Consider the following 19229-nt stretch of genomic DNA (forward strand, 5'->3'; position numbering starts at 1 on the left):
AATATGAACACTCATATCCACCGATAAAAGTTTCAACTGTTAAATCCAATAATGCAGTTATAAAGTTATTGGTGGAAACTTTTGTTCATTTCGCACAGAATTATAGTCAAAATGTGATATTGGAGACAAAACATATGGCATATTAAAATGTGGTATATGACACTTTCGTTTTGAGTAATGAATTGAAAGAATTGCATTTTTGGGATATGTAATATTTCTAATCCGCCCTTTTTCTCCCCCCCAAAAAAACCTTAAACACGCACAGAACATTGAAACTTTGAAAGAAATTAAATGTCTACTTTCGACAATAATTGATTCAACAGCTGCTTCATTTTCCATATCTTTAACAGGTACATGTACATATATTAAAAGGTTATGCATATTGTTGTAAGTTATAAATCTAGATGTACAAGTAAATTTGTCATAGAACCTGTAAGTTTCTTCATTTATTTTTAGTTTGCGTTTATTTCATTGTTTAACTGGACATTTGCATTTTAACACACAAAATACCATTGAAATGCTAAAAGACACATTTATTATTTTCAGTTACTATTATCTGATAAAGAAATTACAATTATCAAACAAAAAAATGCCATAGAGTTACGGTTATCATCTCAAATTTTTCAAGGGCAATTTTCAAAGCGTTTTGACAATTCCAGTGCACCGTTACGATTCAATATGATGTAATGGTATAGAAAACCTTACAGCTGAGTAACTATTGACAAAAACATGCTACATTTGAGAAAAATGACTGTAAAGATGTTACCTTTGTCTGCCGTCGCCATATTGGGATAATCGTAATTCCAGTTATGGTTATTACTTTAATACCAGTAATGTATATAGTCATTAGCATAAAGATTGTTCAACTGTATTCTAGGTATTATATTTTCTTTCTTTTTAATATTTGAATCCTTTTGAAAAGTTATGGTCATTTCATGAGACAAGTATCTCTAAATATTTAATACTCATAACATCTTTTTACTTGAGGTTCTTGACCTATTGGAATGAATTATGATTAAAAGTTTAAAGTATAAGATAGTTGAATAGATTGTACTTAATACACAATTTCCCATTTGTAAGGTTTGAGCAGTTAGTATTTATGTCTAAATACAGTTTAAGGATGAAAAATGTCTAAACACAGTCTAAGGATAATTATATAAAAGAACACAAGTTTGCTCTAAATGACATTTGAAGGACCAGCATCTTTGTAAAAAGAATGCTTACTTATTATGAACAAGATGGCGTACTTCAAGGTCGCAGTAAAGGTCATAACTTGAATAAAGGGAAGGAAGGAAAGACTATATGTTTTCCTTTTAAAATCAAATAATCAAGTAACAATCAAATGTATACAATATTTAGACAGGAAAAAAAGTGTAATTTGTGGCTACCCTAATAAAGATTTTGCTCCAATTGTTATCCTTATTACTATTTTTTTTGGCCAAAGTGTGATCTTGCGTGTGCATACTTCCAAAAGTGATTAAAAACCTTTTTTTTTCTTTTTTTTTTTTTTTTTGATACATCTTAGAATTTTTGGCTGATTTGGATCAAAGTGATAAGGTGAAATCTGATGGAAGTTGTATACTGTTACCAAATGAAAATGTTTTTTGAAACTCATCAACTGTTAGCCCTATAACCCAAGAGTCTTTTTATTTGAAGCCCCTCAGGGTCCTAACTTAGAAAATAAGGTCAAGGTAAAAAGTCAAGGTCATGTTCTCAAATTAGATTTTTCCTTGTTTTAGCATTTTCTCTGACACTTTTAAAGATATATATAAAAGAACAATTGATAAATGTTTGCTTTATTGTGATGAAGATATGGTACATCCTTTCTGAAACAATCCAATGACATCATATAGGAGTTATTGCCCCTGAATGTTTTAATTTAATTTTATTGATCATTTCTCCCAACATTTTTCATAATAACACCATAGGATCTTTTGTAAAATTTTGGGATGACATTTGACCTTAAAAATGTCATATAGAACTGACCTTGAGGAAACTGATAGCAGCCATTTTTTTTCACTTTTTTTGTCATGGAAAAGTACTTAGCATCCATATATTTTTTTTTAACAGACAGGCTTTAATTTATCATTTAAGACAGAAAGTGACCTTCAATTAAATGGAAATGGCTAATTACCTCCTTTATTACAGTTATCATACAATACTGGAAGTGACATTGTCTAAAGCAGAAGTTGGCAATTATCTCCATTATTTTAGGCAAAAGTATAAAGGAATCCTATATTTTTTGAATCAGTGTGAAAGAAGCTATGAGACCCAAAGTGACATTTTATTAAATGGGAGTAGCATATATAAGATCCCTTATTTTACACAAAAGTATAAACATTTATTAATTAATCAGTATGAAGAAACATATGATTGGACACCAATAGTAACTTTCAGACAACCGGAAGCAGCTTCTTATCAATCATTTAGAACATTGATGTTGAAAAACCTTCAATTGTTTGGTTTATATTAATATTTTATTTCTATTTTAAAAGAATGTGTTGTCCCTTTCATTTGTATAAGTTTTACATGTGTGAACATATTGAATTACAATTATTCTCCGGTTGACATATATTATAGTTTTTATTTAAAGTGTTTTGTGTAATCACTGTTAAATAATTGATCAAGTGAAGTGAAACAACCTATGTCATTAGAGAAAGTCTTAAATTTTAAACTAAACAATAAAATAGATATAGATAAAATGTAACAGTAAGGTCTTATTGTTATAATATACAGTTGTTGACAGTTTTGAAAAAAATAAGAGCTCTACAAAAAAGACTAGATATACTGAGTGATTTGTATAACATTCAGAAAAATCATCAATGTGGTTCTTTTTGATTGAATTTAGTAGATTTTATGTACAGTACTGAAAAGACAGGGTTGATATAAACTTGGTTGATTATTTGTTGAAATGACAATATGTACTGTATTGCTCCAAATAATTACGAGGCCTTGGATGGCTATATTGATGTTTGCTTTGACACCTACCTGCCATACAAAGGCCTTTAGTTTAGCAGAATAAGCCAAATACATAAGTCATAAATATTAAGACAGTACTGTATCTACCCATTCAAGATTATTTGAACATTGATTTCTTGAAGATTTATGCTTTTATTCTGGAACACCACTTTGATTTTACGTAAACAATATAACGAAACTATATTTAGTATAGAGAGCTTGTATATAAAACTTATTGATGAAACAATCTTTATGTGTTTTCCCATAGCTAAATACTGACTTTTCCATTTCTGGTTAAAACATTTTCAGAGTAATCTCAAGTTTGTCTTAACCATTTGATACCAAGTAAAACTTAATGGTAATCTGCACCACATTGTGCCATTGTGCACTCTTATTGATCAATATTATTTTCTATTCCTCTTCACAAGATTATATTGTTTCCATTTCTGTAAGAAACCTTTCCCTAACTCAGTCACCCTTCCAATGATTGGACATAATTTAGCCATTGATGAAACTTAAGTACCTCTTGAATTGTGCTAATCTCTAATGCCTTTTTTTATCCAACTGCTATATAGCTTAAGCTATAGGGTTTCCCATTGTGGAATGTCAATGTGGGAAGTGGGTGTATTAATTTGTGTTTTCTACTCACAGTATATCTAGTATATATGACAATAAACCATAGGATCACTTTTAAGAATTGCTACAATACCAACACAATACCAGTAACATTTAAATATAAAAAGTAGCATCACAATGTTAGCAATAATTAGATATTGGATTTCTCTCATTCTTATTTTATAGACATATGGTATTATTATATAAATAATGTAAGTAGATAAGATGTTATCTTTATTCCCTAATGAAAATTCAGTAGCAATTTACAAATTAATACAGATTTATTTATCATATCGATACATCAATTTCATTTTATGGTACATTAGAATAGAATAAAAAATTTTATCTTTAAGTTGGGTTTAATATCAGACATTACAAACATCAGATATGTAGAAATTTTTGCTGACATAATTTACAAAAACTCAAAGCAAGCTTTTGACAGAAAACTTCCATTTATGATAAAGTAGAAAAAAAGTAGTGATATTTATTATTTCATTGTTATCATACAAACAGCACTTTAATGATTTGGCGTGGTATAACAGAATATCATTTGTTCATTGGTCATTCTCTTTAGTAATTACACTTCCAATGATCTATTGCTTTAGAATTCAAACTTATATAAATCTTCATTAGAAGTATTACTTTTGTGGAAATAGCATCAATAGATATTAGATCCCCCTCATTCTGGGAATTAATAGTTTAATCAAACCAATTTTTAATGGTATGGTATTGGCTTTTTGTATTTAGTGTTTGATATATTGATCTTGGAAACAGTTCCATGTAGAAAACGTGGAGTATAGGAAGTTATAACATTGTTTTATCAATTGTTCTTTTTAACAGGTAGGCAGTTTGTTTGTTTTATTAAATTGAAGAAAAACCCTTTCAGCACTCAATGTGTACATAACATTTCTTAAATAGAAAATAGTTAAATTTAAGAATTTAAAAGTACTACAAAGGCGATGTACACAACATTTCTTAAATAGAAAATATGTAAATTAAAGAATTTAAAAGTACTACAAAGGCAAAGTAGTTATACACAGTAAGTTAGGTATATAATTATAACTGTTGAAAAAAAAATCTATTTTAAAAAGTTTTATAAGTTTTCTCGGAGGAAACAATCAGCAAAGGTAGGAAAAACTGATGTTTTATAAAATAACTAAAAGATAAATCAAAATTTAAAAAATGTTAGACAGAATTTATGAAGGAATTTTCATAATATTTTATGTTTATATGATTTTCAATAATATTGTTGAACCTATAAATTGACATTCATACAGTCAGATGTAAAAGTCTTAAACATACAATTTTCAGAGTTACGTCAGAATTATTTGCTGATACTTTTGTTGTAGATTTGTTTTACCATTATTGTTATCTTTTACTTTGTTGAACTGACAAATATTTGAAATCATGTTTCAGTATGTATACTAAAGAAATTTATCCTGTAGAACTTACTTTAAATAAAGCTAATGATAACAATGACCACTGCCCTTTCCTCGATCTTGATATCTATATCATAAACGGGAAGCTTAATACAAAAATTTATGATAAAAGAGATGATTTTTCATTTCCTATTGTTAATTATCCATTTTTAGATGGTGACATTCCCTTGTCACCATCTTATGGTGTTTATATATCTCAACTTGTACGATTCGCTCGTGTATGTAACAATGTATTAGATTTTAGCGAGAGAAATTTATGTATTACTGAAAAATTATTACACCAGGGTTTTCGATATCACAAACTGGTCAAAACATTTACTAAATTTTATCACCGGTATAAGGAAATAATTCGTAAATATAACTCAACATGCAGACATCTTATACGTTCAGGTATTTCACATCCAAAATTTTATGGAAATATTCTTTATAAAGCACAAAAATGTCAGTATTCTCCTCAGAAACTAACAAAACCTTTAAATAGACTTATCAAAAGGGGATATAGTTACGATACTGTTGTCAGGTCATTAAAGATTGCATATTTTGACTTTAACATTGATTCACTGATAGGGTCTTTGCATCGGAACTAAACACATTTATTTCTAAAAAAACAGTTGTTGGCATGACACGGGTTATGTTCTTCTCATATATTTTATGATAGTATGATACTAAACCCCCTAACGGGAGGGATTGTACCTGATATTCATATGATGAAGACATAATCTTTCAATCAGTTTAATTGAGGTCTGGAGCTGGCATGTCAGTTAACTGCTAGTAGTCTGTTGTTATTTATGTATTATTGTCATTTTATTTATTTTCTTTTGTTACATCTTTTGACATCAGACTCGGACTTCTCTTGAACTGAATTTTAATGTGCGTATTGTTATTCTTTTACTTTTCTACATTGGCTAGAGGTATAGGGGGAGGGTTGAGATCTCATAAACATGTTTAACCCCGCCGCAATTTTGCGCCTGTCCCAAGTCAGGAGCCTCTGGCCTTTGTTAGTCTTGTATGATTTTAATTTTTAGTTTCTTGTGTATAATTCGGAGTTTAGTATGACGTCCATTATCACTGTACTATTATGCATATTTTAGGGGCCAGCTGAAGGACACCTACGGGTGCGGGAATTCTCGCTACATTGAAGACCCATTGGTTGCCTTCGGCTGTTGTTTGCTCTATGGTCGGGTGGTTGTCGCTTTGACATATTCACCATTTCCTTTCTCAATTTTATTTCATTTTCTTTAAAGTAAAGCTAAGTAAAAAGTTAATATATGCCATCTTGTATAAGGTAGTAACTTTACAAACCAATACAAAATATGGCATTTTTAGTATGACATCCATTATCACTGAGCTGGTGGAGATATTTATTTAGGGGCCAGCTGAAGAACGCCTCCGGGTGCAGGAGTTTCTCGCTGCATTGAAGACCCATTGGTGATCTTCTGCTGTTGTCTGTTCTATGGTCAGATTATAGTCTCTTTGACACATTCCCCATTTTCATTCTCAATTTTATTACCTGAGTGGCAGTTGGTCAACAACTTCTTTGCTTCAGCCTGATTATAAGTTGCCACTACCATATTTTCCTTCACCAAAACAAACTGACCACCATTTAATGTTATGTCAATATTTAGAAAGTTGCTTTAAACCCAATCAATCGGTATGCCAATTTTTAGTAGTAGTAGATGGGTTGCTGTCTCATTCATGTTATATTTTCATCCATTTTTCATCAGAAAGAATACAGGTATATTTAAATTTGATCATAATTTTTAAGATCTTTCTAATACAAAAAAGAAGTGTTCTGTAACTTATCAAATCATACATATTTATTATACCTCAGTAGTATACAATACTAAATTCACAAATAATTGTGTGAATTTATTATTGCGATTTTGTCATTTTATACTAAAATGCCACTTTAATTTTTGCGATATTGAGAAAAATCCTGTTTAATTTTTATGAATAATTTCAAAATGCGAGTTGAAATTATTGAAATTATAACCCTATCACATTTTTCGCAATAATAAAAACATCGCAATAATTTCTGATTTTACAATAGTTGAATTCAAAATTTATGGGAAATTTGGAAAAAATATCAAAGGAAAAGTCAATCTCATGCCACAGTGTGTGTGTTTGTTTGTTAGTTTGTGTGTGTTACATTTTGATACAATATTGATTGATGCATTGACAAGAACTATTAACTCAAAATGAAAAAAAGGCAAATTTTAGAGAAAGGATTTGTATTATACTTTCCAATATGATTGTTTCATAGCTATAAGCATCTTAATTATCAGCTATTATGATAAGTAGATTTACTGTTAGAACAGCAGTTAACACATTTCTCACAAAATCTTTGATTATAACTATGGGAAACTCTAATAAAACAAATAATTCTGATTAAATTGGAATAGGAAGGTACACAGTTCCATTTAATAGTGTACAGTAATTATGAGAGTTTGTGGAAATCTAGTCATTATAGATCAAAATTGTAAGCTTTAGATAAGAGATATTTACATTAGACAAAAAATGATGTTATTTGATAATTTCACAATTTTGATTTGTTGATTTAAACAAATTGAAAACAACTTAACACCTCCAAGTGAGGGAGTTTCTCGCTACATTGAAGACCCATTGGTGGCCTTCGTCTGTTGTCTGCTCTATTGTCAGGTTATTGTTGCCTTGGCACATTCCCCATTTCCTTTCTCAATTTTATTAAGAATTTTTCCCAATGCTTATTTGCAGTATGCATACAAGTTTGCTGCTAAAAACTTTGTAAGAGTTCTTTCCCTTTAAACTAAAATGACCTTTCTGTACTATTTGAACTGTTATTTCTAAAGCCAAAAAAAAAAAAATAAAAAAATGTACAACCCTAAAGCTGTATAAGGTGCAATTAGACATTGTTTTAAGAATAGATGCCTGGGTAAAAACTAAGAAAACATTTGTTCATGACATTCTGTCTGTTAGTCTTTTTATTATATTTTAACTGTGCCTTGTATTGCAAGATTAAGTTTGATGCTGTGTATTTTATTAATTAATTGAACATTGAAATTTCTAGTAATTGGACATTAATATTGCTGAGTAAAAATAAAAACAACTAAAAACTATTGAAATCTAGATTGTCATGAAAGTAATTTGAGTAATAGCATCCAATTACTTTATCATCAATAAAACATGCGTTACCATAGATTAATTGCTACCAATTTCACTGTATTTGATTTAGCATATATATTATAGGAAATATGCTTGATTTATTTAAAAAAAAAAACTGTATCTTGACATACTGAATAAGAGGCAAATAAAAATGATAACTTATAGTATTACAGTATCTTCAATTTAGGTACATTAAGCTACTAAGTGCTGGTATGATCAAAATGATGCATTTTGTCTTAAAACAGCTTCCATTTGAAAAAATATACAATTGTTACTGAATTGTTGGTTGACATTATAGAACATAACTTTAAAAAAAGAAGATGTGGTATGATACTCTCCACAAGAGACCAATATGACACAGAAATTAACAACTATAGGTCACCATACGGCCTTCGACAATGAGTAAAGGCCATAACGCATTGTCAGCTATAAAAGGCCCCAAAATGACAATGTAAAACAATTCAAACAAGAAATTTGTCTTTTCTGGAAAGAATACAGATTCCTTACAAGAGGTTCATATAAATCTTAAATCTTTTGTCTTTAATGCTGGATAACTGTCTCCTTATAATTGGCAATCAAACACAGTGACATACAAAATAACTTAATTACAATCTAGACAATTTAGATCTTGACAAATTGATTAGACACTTGTTTATTTTTTAAACTGTATTTTTCTCTTTTGGTTTTATTTGAGTGTTTCTATTATTGTTGTGTTTCTGTCTCATCTCCTTCTTTTCATTAATACTCCTTATGCTACATATACCTCAATAACATAAAAAAATCATTATTTCTGTAAAACCTAAAGCAATTTGAGCCTTCTTGAAACATTATTTATGTCAGTTGGAGAAACATACTGTAACTTCAGAAAATTGCAACAAGATATGTTTCACAAAAATAAAAACTTGTATTTTGAATTCTTATTGCAGTATTTGTGTGCAACATTTCCTGAAACAACACAATTATTTATCTCACACATTTATCCATATTCCAAAATTGCAATAATAAATGAATGCACACAATATGAATAAGCAGCTTTATACTGTTTATCATAACTATTTCTGGTTTGCTGGTCCATGCCAGATTACCATGCATGTTGTTATAATTAGATTTAAACCATTTTATATATCATCATATATTTTTCTGCCAGATTAAGAGACTACAAAGATGAAGAAACAAACAGATTCACAAATTTACATACAAGCATGTCTTGTCTTCCTTGTGTTCATCTCTGTGACAACAGCATCTGGTTACCATGACTACTGTATTATTGGTGCTGGACCAGGAGGCCTTCAGTTAGGATATTATTTGCAGCAACAGAATAGAGACTATATTATTTATGAACGTACAAATATTTCAGGTATGGTATTACTGCAAAAAAAGATAACATTTTGTTTTGTACAAAGTCAGAACCCTGTCAATACATCTAATCGCTATTTGTCTGGACATCACAAAGGTTCCCTTAAAATTTTCATGTCATAATAGAAAATATAAATGGAAAAGTGATTGTTGTATACTGTCAATAGTCCAAGAGTAGCAGATTCTCTGGAAAAGTGGTGCAGATTTCCAGATAGTTTATTTGGAAATCCAACCAAAATTAAGCCTTATTATTATTTGTCCTGGCTTTTCTTTGTTATTCTATGATTATTGTCTAATGATTTTACAATGGCATGTCATTTGTCTGTTCTGTCAGTCTAACTCCAGTTCAAATTTCAAACATTTAGTGATGATTTACCAATATGTTGTGGAGAAATCAGATAGCTCATTAGATGTAGTTTTTTCTCTCTCATATTAAACCATTTTAATAAATGATAGAATGTATTCATAATGAATTTTATAGATGCCTTTGGTGACATACAAACTTATATATTTAATATATCTCATAGACAAAAGAAATGTCATATAGCATTGATAACCTATGCTAAGCATACTGTTATTTAAAGTTAATAGGAGGAAATTACCAGCCCACATACAAATGACCTAAGTTCTTAGCAAATCTTGTATTATTCACATATTTTACAATGCCTGTCTTAAAATGCAATCATCACATCTTATTTCCAGGATATCTATGGTATTACAGAGCTATTTGATAACTGGCGCTCCTATTTATGGCTCTGATCATATTAAAGCCAAAACAGTTTTAATGTCTTCTATAATTATGGTATTCCAAATATTGTTCATTGAAAGATTCTCGAGGGATCTTGAATGAATTCTAGTGAGCATCAGCTGTTAATGGAATACTCTAATACTGCAGATTTTTACGATGCTCATAGTGACGAATTCTTCACTCGATGATAAATTGGTAGTTGCACTTTCAGTTGAATTCACACTGTAAACTAAATTATTTCTCCGTTACGTTATATAAACTTTGTTTGAATCAAAGTGATCAAGACAAAATCGTTTGATTTGTTCTGAATTAAACATAAATTTCTTATTCTGTCAAAGTTAGAAGTGTTTTGTGTTTTTTGTTTTGTTACATTGTAACACTGAATAGTTTCTCGTTAAAAACATTTGTTTTCATTAAGCTTGATTAAGTAAATAAAGAGAAATATTTTTATATTTTCCATATGAATTTTGCATGACAAATAATAAGCTGCTATTTATTTTGAACTGTGAAAATATGGAAATTTTGTAAGGAAAGTGTGAAAAGCTAATTTAGATTGCTGTCCCTATCAAAATTTAGATATGAGATCTTTACACTGTCAGTGTTAGATTTATTGACAAATTTTTGTTCCATTAACTGAATTTTATAGAAATTCCAAAAATAAATGGATACATTTTATTTTAATATTTAATACAGGTTAAAAAAAATGAATTCATAACATAAAGGAATTTGATTAGTGTTGACATCAAAAGTATTTTTGCAAAAATATTGGGTTTTTTTTTTACTATATCCCTTATACAATCCTGTCCATTATTATTTCAATTTTTTTCTGTTATGTAATATTTCACTCTCATATTAGATATTATATACCCAATCATAAATTTATGATTATGCATTGTAGACAGAGTGGTAACCTGTGAAAACATTGAATTTGTTGCTCATTATGATTATTGCTTTGAACACATTTAAGCAAAATAATCTCTCCTGGCCAAATTATATATTTCCTTATTGAATTCTTAACAGACTGTCATTTTGAATTATTTCTTATATTATATTTTATATATGTCTGAAAATATGATCAAATGATTTATAAAATAAATTTCTTAACACAGGTCAGCCATTTATTGTGCCCTTTCCAACGGACTACTAACGTTTTATCAAGACCATACTCTTTGAAATTTATTATAGAAAAATGATCCGCAAGACAAGACCTACTTACTGCCCTTTTGCGATTTTTTCTAATTTCAAAGAGTGAAATTTTAACAGAAACAAAATTATCAACTATACAAGATGAACAAAAAAGATCAAAGTTATAGAATGAATATAGAAGTTCAAATATATAGGTGAGAGAAACTAGCTATTCAGACCCTCTCCTTTTATACCACATAGAAAATACAAGAAAAGTGTATATAATTCTTGAAGAATCCATGAATTGAATATTGTTTTTATTGGGCTTGTTGATCTAATGACTTTCTTTAAAAAGTTTATTTAAATATGTCTGATTAGGTAATGCATTTATGTCTGGTTTTTAGAGGAAAATATATTCATGGATTGTTGATGTTTAAGGCAGAATTAGTTTATTTTTTATTTGTCTGATGTAACCTGTTTTTAGCAGTGATTCTTTACAACAGCCGAGCTCTAATGTCCTGCTAAAAGATTGTCAGAATCCACAAATTACATCTAAATTCAATTAACTTAGGTCATTACTGTATGATGATAGTGGTGTATCTTTATTTGGTGAAAACGTGGTGGAAGTTGTAAAAACTAATCATTTCCAAGATCAAATCTTACGGAAATTTGTCAAACTATCTCTCAACTCATCTTCTGTGAAACAGTCATGTCAATCAATGTCGCAATTTATTTTGAGTTGGCGGAAACAGATCAGGCAAAAGAGTTATCATTTAAATTAAAATCTTTAGGATGAAACAAAGCAAATATAATGTTTGGGTAAATACACTAAAAGAAATGAAATGAGTTTAAACCACTGAAAGAACAGTTTGATGAACAAGTTTTTGTTCAATTAGGGATATAGTGTTTAACAGTAATTTATATGTAAATAGATGTCTTAAATTATTGAATCATTGAATTCAATTAATACTGCAGATTGAACTGAAAAAATATAGATAAAGACTATGTAACATTCAGGTTCAAATTCTCATCCTCCTGAAAAAAGATATAGGGATAGAGTACGGATTTTCTCTGATTTTAATTGTCACTAAAAATATAATTTGTATAAAGAAATGACATTGACAACATAAGCTGAAAGCTATGGGTAGGTCCCTTAACATTACAAATGCAATCATGTAATACTTTGAAATTTGATGTCAGATATTTTCCATTAAAAAATTAAAACCTAATCTGGAAAAACCTGCATAAGGTTTAATGGCCACACTAGCATTATTTTCTTATATTTCCATCCAACTGTCTATCAAACATTTTTCCATTTTTATTTATAATCCATTTCAAATATTTCTTAAAACTTCAAGCTAATTTTATGATACTAAAGGCACTGGAACTTTAAATCTCAAAGACTTTCAACTTTAAATAAGTTGTAATCAGCAAAGCAAGCATTTCACTTCTCATTTGGAGAAATGTCTCATAATTGTTTTGTGTGCCAGAAAAAACTGGTGAGGGGCTTAAAGGGGGTGTGTGTGTGATCTGCACAGAAGAACTCGAAATAAAATTGCCATTTCATGATGAACGAACAGTTAAAAATGTCCTGCAACGTTGATCTTTTTACCGATTTCATGAAACACGGTGAATAACGAACCTTTTTCACAGTTGCACGTAAAATAAAAATGGCAAAACACGTTGCATGAAAATAACCCTTTATTACCCTCTATGGTCTTTCAAAACTTTTATCTGAAATAACTTGTATGGCAAGGATTCTATCATACTATTATGATGTCATACAATGCAATTCACTTAGTTTTGTATCTAGTGCCCTGTAATGTTATCATGCTAATAAAATGATTACATTAAGAAGTTCTGATAGATCCCACATTATGTTTTATCTCCGTTAATTAATTTTACATTAGTCCAGAAATGGATGTTCCTTTTAGAGCAACTACGTCTGAGAACATGAATTGTATTCCTTGTATCTTTTACACATCAAAAGAAGACGAAAGTTACTTGGGCGGGTTAGAAAAAAGCAGACTTTCAACATTCTACTATTTTATTGATAGTTAAAACTAATTACAAAGAGAGAATGGAAATCAATGTAAGATAACAATATAAATCCATCATTATTTCCTTATTTTATAATCTGATATGATGAGTCTGTAATAGCATCTTTATCCAGCTTTAATACAATTCATGACTTCCATTTTAAAACCTAAGCAATTAGCTTCATCAATGTTCATGACAGGGATGTATGTAACTGTCCTTCTTATATAACACGTTCATGATTTCTCAGTTAATATTCATTGCCATGATCATAAGTGTTCATACAGACACAAATTTATTAAATGTAATAAAAATGTATTTAATTGTAATAATTTAAGGTTGATTTTATTATTGGGAAGCAGGCTGATGATTTATATGTATAATTATTATCCTATGTACATGATTTAATTATGAAATTTAATAAGATAAGGCTACAAGCCTACAAGGGGAGATTGATATTACCTAGCTATTTTCTTCATTCCATAATGTCTTTATAAATGATAGAAAATTAATGTATATGGTATATATGAAAAATGATATTCAAGTATCAATTAGAAAATGCAATTAGAAGAATATACTTTAAATAAGACTGTAATTAAGCTTATTCCCTTAGGAGATTAGGATGATAAAAATGTACCTTGATCCTCGGAATTTGCTACTAATATTAAATACATGTAATGCTCTTCTTTGTTTGGCATTTCACTTGAGGACAAATTTAGTTATTTAACAGTTAATCATACAATAATTAAATCTTTGTAAGATATGTCCTTTGGGAAGATGTTATGATGAAAACAATTTTCCACGTCCACTTGTATTTTTGTCCATCTGATGAGTTAAGCCTTTTTCAACTGATTTTTATAGTTCGTTCTTATGTTGTACTGTTATACCACTGTCCCAGGTTCGGGGAGGGTTGGGATCCCGCTAACATTGTTTAACCCCACCACATTATTTATGTATGTGCCTGTCCCAAGTCAGGAGCCTGTAATTCAGTGGTTGTCGTTTGTTTATGTGTTACATATTTGTTTTTCGTTTATTTTTTTTTACATAAATAAGGCTGTTAGTTTTCTCGTTTGAATTGTTTTACATTATCTTATCGGGGCCTTTTATAGCTCACTATGCGGTATGGGCTTTGCTCATTGTTGAAGGCCGTACGGTGACCTATAGTTGTTAATGTCTGTGTCATTTTGGTCTTTTGTGGATAGTTGTCTCATTGGCAATCATACCACATCTTCTTTTTTATATATTCTATAAATGTTTCGATTGTTCTCAAGAATAATTTTTAAGTTACCCTTAAGATATTAATGTCATTAATATAAGTAGCTAAATATATATATATATATATATTTGCCAATTAAGGATATTACTAACTGATGAATTATATGGTAGGTATATATACTGGACTAGATGATTGGTTACAGCTTTTACATTAATGCTAGCAAGACAAATCTTTGTTTGGCTTGCTTGCTTTGTTTGCATCAATGTTTGCTCAAGCATGGCAATTAAGATAGGTGGGGCTTCAGCTTGTATACATCATACTTAAATTTTATTGGACGTTATGTTTGAGGTTAAGGACACCAAATTTTAAAACATCACAGGATGACAATATAAAGCGCAATCGTAGAAATGGAAGCAAAAAAAAAAAAATAAAAAAATTTCGAAGATGTGCATTTTCAGCATCCAACTTAAAAGACTGTCGTCAAGTACTTTTAGAAAAACAAAATAGCTATTCGAACACACCTACTCTGATTTTGTGATTCATTACAAAGGTATTTTTTTTGACCCATATATTTCATATTTTAGTACTGTGACTTTTTATGTTATAAAGTCAACCTGTAGCTTTGCTATATAAAAATGATAGAATTTGAAGCAAGGTGATGTATCAAATTCTCTTGCTTTGTGCGTTTTCAAGACAAAATATTCATCTCAAACACACCCTAACATAAGAAGGTACACTCGATTTTCTCTTTTCGATACAATTTTTACCCATTTTTGGATTTTTTTTCTTGAGTTACATAATGGAAGGACAGACACGGAAATAACTGAACTTATAGGTTGATATGTTCTCCGTCCGTGGTAATTTTTAAAAAAATCGAAGGTTATGCATTTTCTTCGTCCAACTTGATAGATACCCATGTCGTCGACTTGATATCCAATTGTTCTGCTTAACTATGTAATAGATAAATTGAAAACTTATGCAAATGTTGGTTTTGTTAACAATAAAACACTTCGTATTTGAAAAGAAAAGTGTTTTTTTATTTGTTTTTATTAACCTTTCAAAAATTTGGTAACTATACAAAAATCATTTATCGCCTTTTCAATAAACAAACAATAATCAGTTTGAAGGTTTACAAGCAGAAATTAATCCAAAGGGTTAAATGGACATAATAAGTAATAGGGATAAATTAAGAAGGGGGGGGGGCAAATGACAGATATTACAAGTTCATTATTTCAACATTTTTGCAATTATGAATAAATAATTGTTAACAAAATGTTTTACTAGAAATTGGAATATAGAAAGTGTGGACATCAAAAGTTTACTTAATAATTATACAGACAATGCGCCCTTTTACAAAACATTAATTGTTTCACAAATAAAGTAAAATAATTTCTTAAAACATAGCAATACAAATCGGTCTGATTGGTAGAATTTCACATGAGCCGTGGTATAGCAAACATCTTATTCCCCCACTTATTTTTATCACACACATCATTATTTTTTTTATACTGCAACTAGTTGTGTTTATTTCCTTAATATAGTAACCTAGCTATATTTTGCATAATGTCAATTTCATCATGGAACACTTTCTCCACAATAAGGGGTTCATTACTGGATAAAAATGAGTTTGACAATTGTGTTGTTACTCATTTAAAAAGCTATCAGTGTATAGTAACTATTTGTTTAAGTTGCAGTATAAAAACAATATTAGGTCAATGTCATAACAATATAAACTTTTTTGTACTCAGTGCAAAACTGTGGGAAGCCAGTGGCATAGCTATGTCATTTCTACGTGTACGCCCAAACCTCGGTGAGGCTAAAGAAACTGCTGGTAGTGGATAAGCGGGGGCATGACTAATTTCAGCTGATCTACTGATTGTTACCCTTCCGATATCCAATTTATCATAAATAAATCGAAATATTTATATTTTCCGTGTTTCGTTACGATCCGATATAAATCAAAATTGACTAGAACACACCCGTGATATTGCGGGTCCGTGACTGAATTAAAGTATACAACTATGCGCAAGCCTTATCTTAGTATTAGTACTGTCATCTGATAAGTCATGCCGATTATAAGATACACAATTTTCTCTGCTTTCAAATCTTTCTGTTTGAACCCGTCGAACTGGAACTTATCAATTATTGGTAATATTAAATATTTGGAAAACAAAAGTCCTGGAATGGAGTATTTTTTAATTAACAGCATTGTCCTATATTAGTTATAAATAAAGTTGAATTCTTTGATTCGCTGTTTTACGTCATGCCCGCTAACAAACTAACTTATTTTTAGTCCAGATTTTTAGTATTCAAATTGTTATCTTAGAAAGTCTTACGGATTAAAATACTACAATAGGTAACAATTTGACAATTTAGTAGTGTCAACCCTGTGATTATGACCTGTTTATATAGCATATTAATCCTGAATACACCGTTTGGTGGTGCGCCTGTCAGATGCGGAACGTACAGATAAGGTAATAGGTAACAGGTGATTATACTATTGGTATCGGTATCGGACTCGACCCGGAACTTCCTAATTATTGGCGATATTAATTACGTGGAAAACAAAAGGGCCTGGAGTGGTGTAATTTTTAATCTACACCTTTGTACTATATTAGTTGTATATAAAGTTGAATTCTTTGATTCGTCGTATTTACGTGATGACGGCTGACAAATTGGACCTCGTAATTTAAGTATTATAGATACATGGTTTCATTTGTGTAGTGCAGTGGCAAATTCAAAAGGGACCCATAATTTAAAGAATAAGCATATTTCTTACTAAATAGATTAGAGAGACCAAAAGAATGACAGAACATAGAAATATAGAAATGATGCAACCCCCCCCCCCCCCTAAAAACTCCCTGTTGGCCCTAATCCAGACCCTCATATATATCACTGTGACATATAGTTTTGTTTAATATATTTAATTGTTTTTGTATTCAAGAAGAATATTTTATTTCTGTACATTGTACAAAGAGTTGTTAATATATGTAATGGACAATATATACCATGCCCTGTCAGCCAGAGTGGTAATCTAATTTCAATGAAAGAAAGTATTTGAAAGATTGACTCCCTGTGCATTCGATTATTAAACGGTGGCCAGATCGTCTGATTTAAATTGCCCTACAGAAAGTCCGACTGTTGGTATAAAACTTAAAAATGAACGAAAAACTTTTTGCTTCAGAAATTAACCATTAAAAAAAACTTTAATTCGACGAAGGTTTCACGAAGTAATTGATATGTAATAAATTTTAACCTTCGACTGTAAATGCAAAAAGAAATTCCTTTAATTCATAAAATACGGGAAAACTCATCATATATAATTTCGTCATTATGCTCTGGATACTCATTTGACCATTAACAGTTTTTGTCCAGCTACAGTAAAATTTTACGAAGGTTTGACAAAGTTATTGATATCTTAAAACTTTAAAACTACATAATGAACCTACATGTACATAGTTATAATTTTGGCACCGCCGACGAAATTTAGGATCAAAATGTCTCCCTTTCGCAACATAAAACGTCAATGGCTCGACCAAAATGGCAAACCACATATCGAATCTTAGCTCATAATGAATTGCTTTAAAAAAAAAGGGGAAAGTGAGTATAGAATTCACGGTAGGTTTAGAATTTGACAGAAATAATATGATACTAATTTTCGTCACTTTATTAGCAATTACAAGCCATTGAAGAAAGACTTAGAAGGTTGATGTATTGTTAACCAATTCTTTTATCTATAATAGATGATTTTTTTTTTTACCAAATTCAAGTGTACGCCCGGGTGTTTTAAACGTAGCTACGCGCATGGAAGCCAGTTTCTCAGCCTCATACAAGAAAAAAGTTTATATTTTTCTTTCATTGACCAAATATTGTATTTTTGCAGGTAAGGAAACATGTGAGAATATTTGTCATCCTGTGATGTTTAGTGTCCTTAACTTCAAACATAACGTCCAATAAAATTTAAGTATGATGTATACAAGCTGAAGCCCTGCCTTTCTTAATTGCCTTTCTTAATTGCCATGCTTGAGCAAACATTGATACAAACAAAGCAAGCAAGCCAAACAAAGATTTGTCTTGCTAGCATTAATGTAAAAGCTGTAATGACACATGAGTTTATTTGTTAGGATAATAGACTCTGTTTGATTGGTTGATAAGACATGAATTTACATGATAGGAATACTAGACTCTGTGATTGGTCGAAAAGTCATGAGTTTATATGGTAGAAATAATGGACTCTGATTGGTTGATAAGACATGACTTTATATGGTAGGAATAATGATTCAAGATTTCAGCTTTATTTTTTATTTTTTTTTATGAAATATTGTGCTTGTCCATGAAATTTTGTCACCTCCTTCTGGACAATATTTCACTATGAAATTCTGTTCATGACAATACTTCACTATGAAATACTGGCTTTGAAAATATTTTTTAATCAAATTATTTCACAATTAGAAATAGTACACAAACATGCAACATGCACATTTTTAGATTTATAACTGAAATTGTTTTGTTTAGTAGAGAATTTATATTATTACTAATAGTGAGTTTCAAATTTGCATAGAAACATTACAAATGGTTTATTATAGATTAAAGA

The 19229-nt window shown here is 29.9% G+C and overlaps 1 protein-coding gene across 5 annotated transcripts in view; it reads left to right on the forward strand.

Annotated features, from left to right (window-relative positions):
* Positions 1 to 19229, forward strand: part of LOC143045865 (FAD-dependent oxidoreductase domain-containing protein 2-like) — a 71847-nt gene that overhangs the window by 25087 nt on the left and 27531 nt on the right. For 2 of the 5 annotated variants that reach the window (XM_076218681.1, XM_076218680.1), the window contains one exon: positions 9301 to 9510. In XM_076218681.1, coding sequence (XP_076074796.1) covers positions 9318 to 9510 — 193 coding nt within the window. In that variant the 5' untranslated portion in view covers positions 9301 to 9317. Of the gene's footprint in view, positions 1 to 299; positions 878 to 4274; positions 4414 to 9300; positions 9511 to 19229 lie in introns of those variants that run through there. The other 3 variants (XM_076218684.1, XM_076218683.1, XM_076218682.1) reach the window with 3 other exon arrangements.

The sequence above is a fragment of the Mytilus galloprovincialis genome, chromosome 9, assembly GCF_965363235.1.
Source record: "Mytilus galloprovincialis chromosome 9, xbMytGall1.hap1.1, whole genome shotgun sequence".
NCBI lineage: Eukaryota > Metazoa > Mollusca > Bivalvia > Mytilida > Mytilidae > Mytilus > Mytilus galloprovincialis.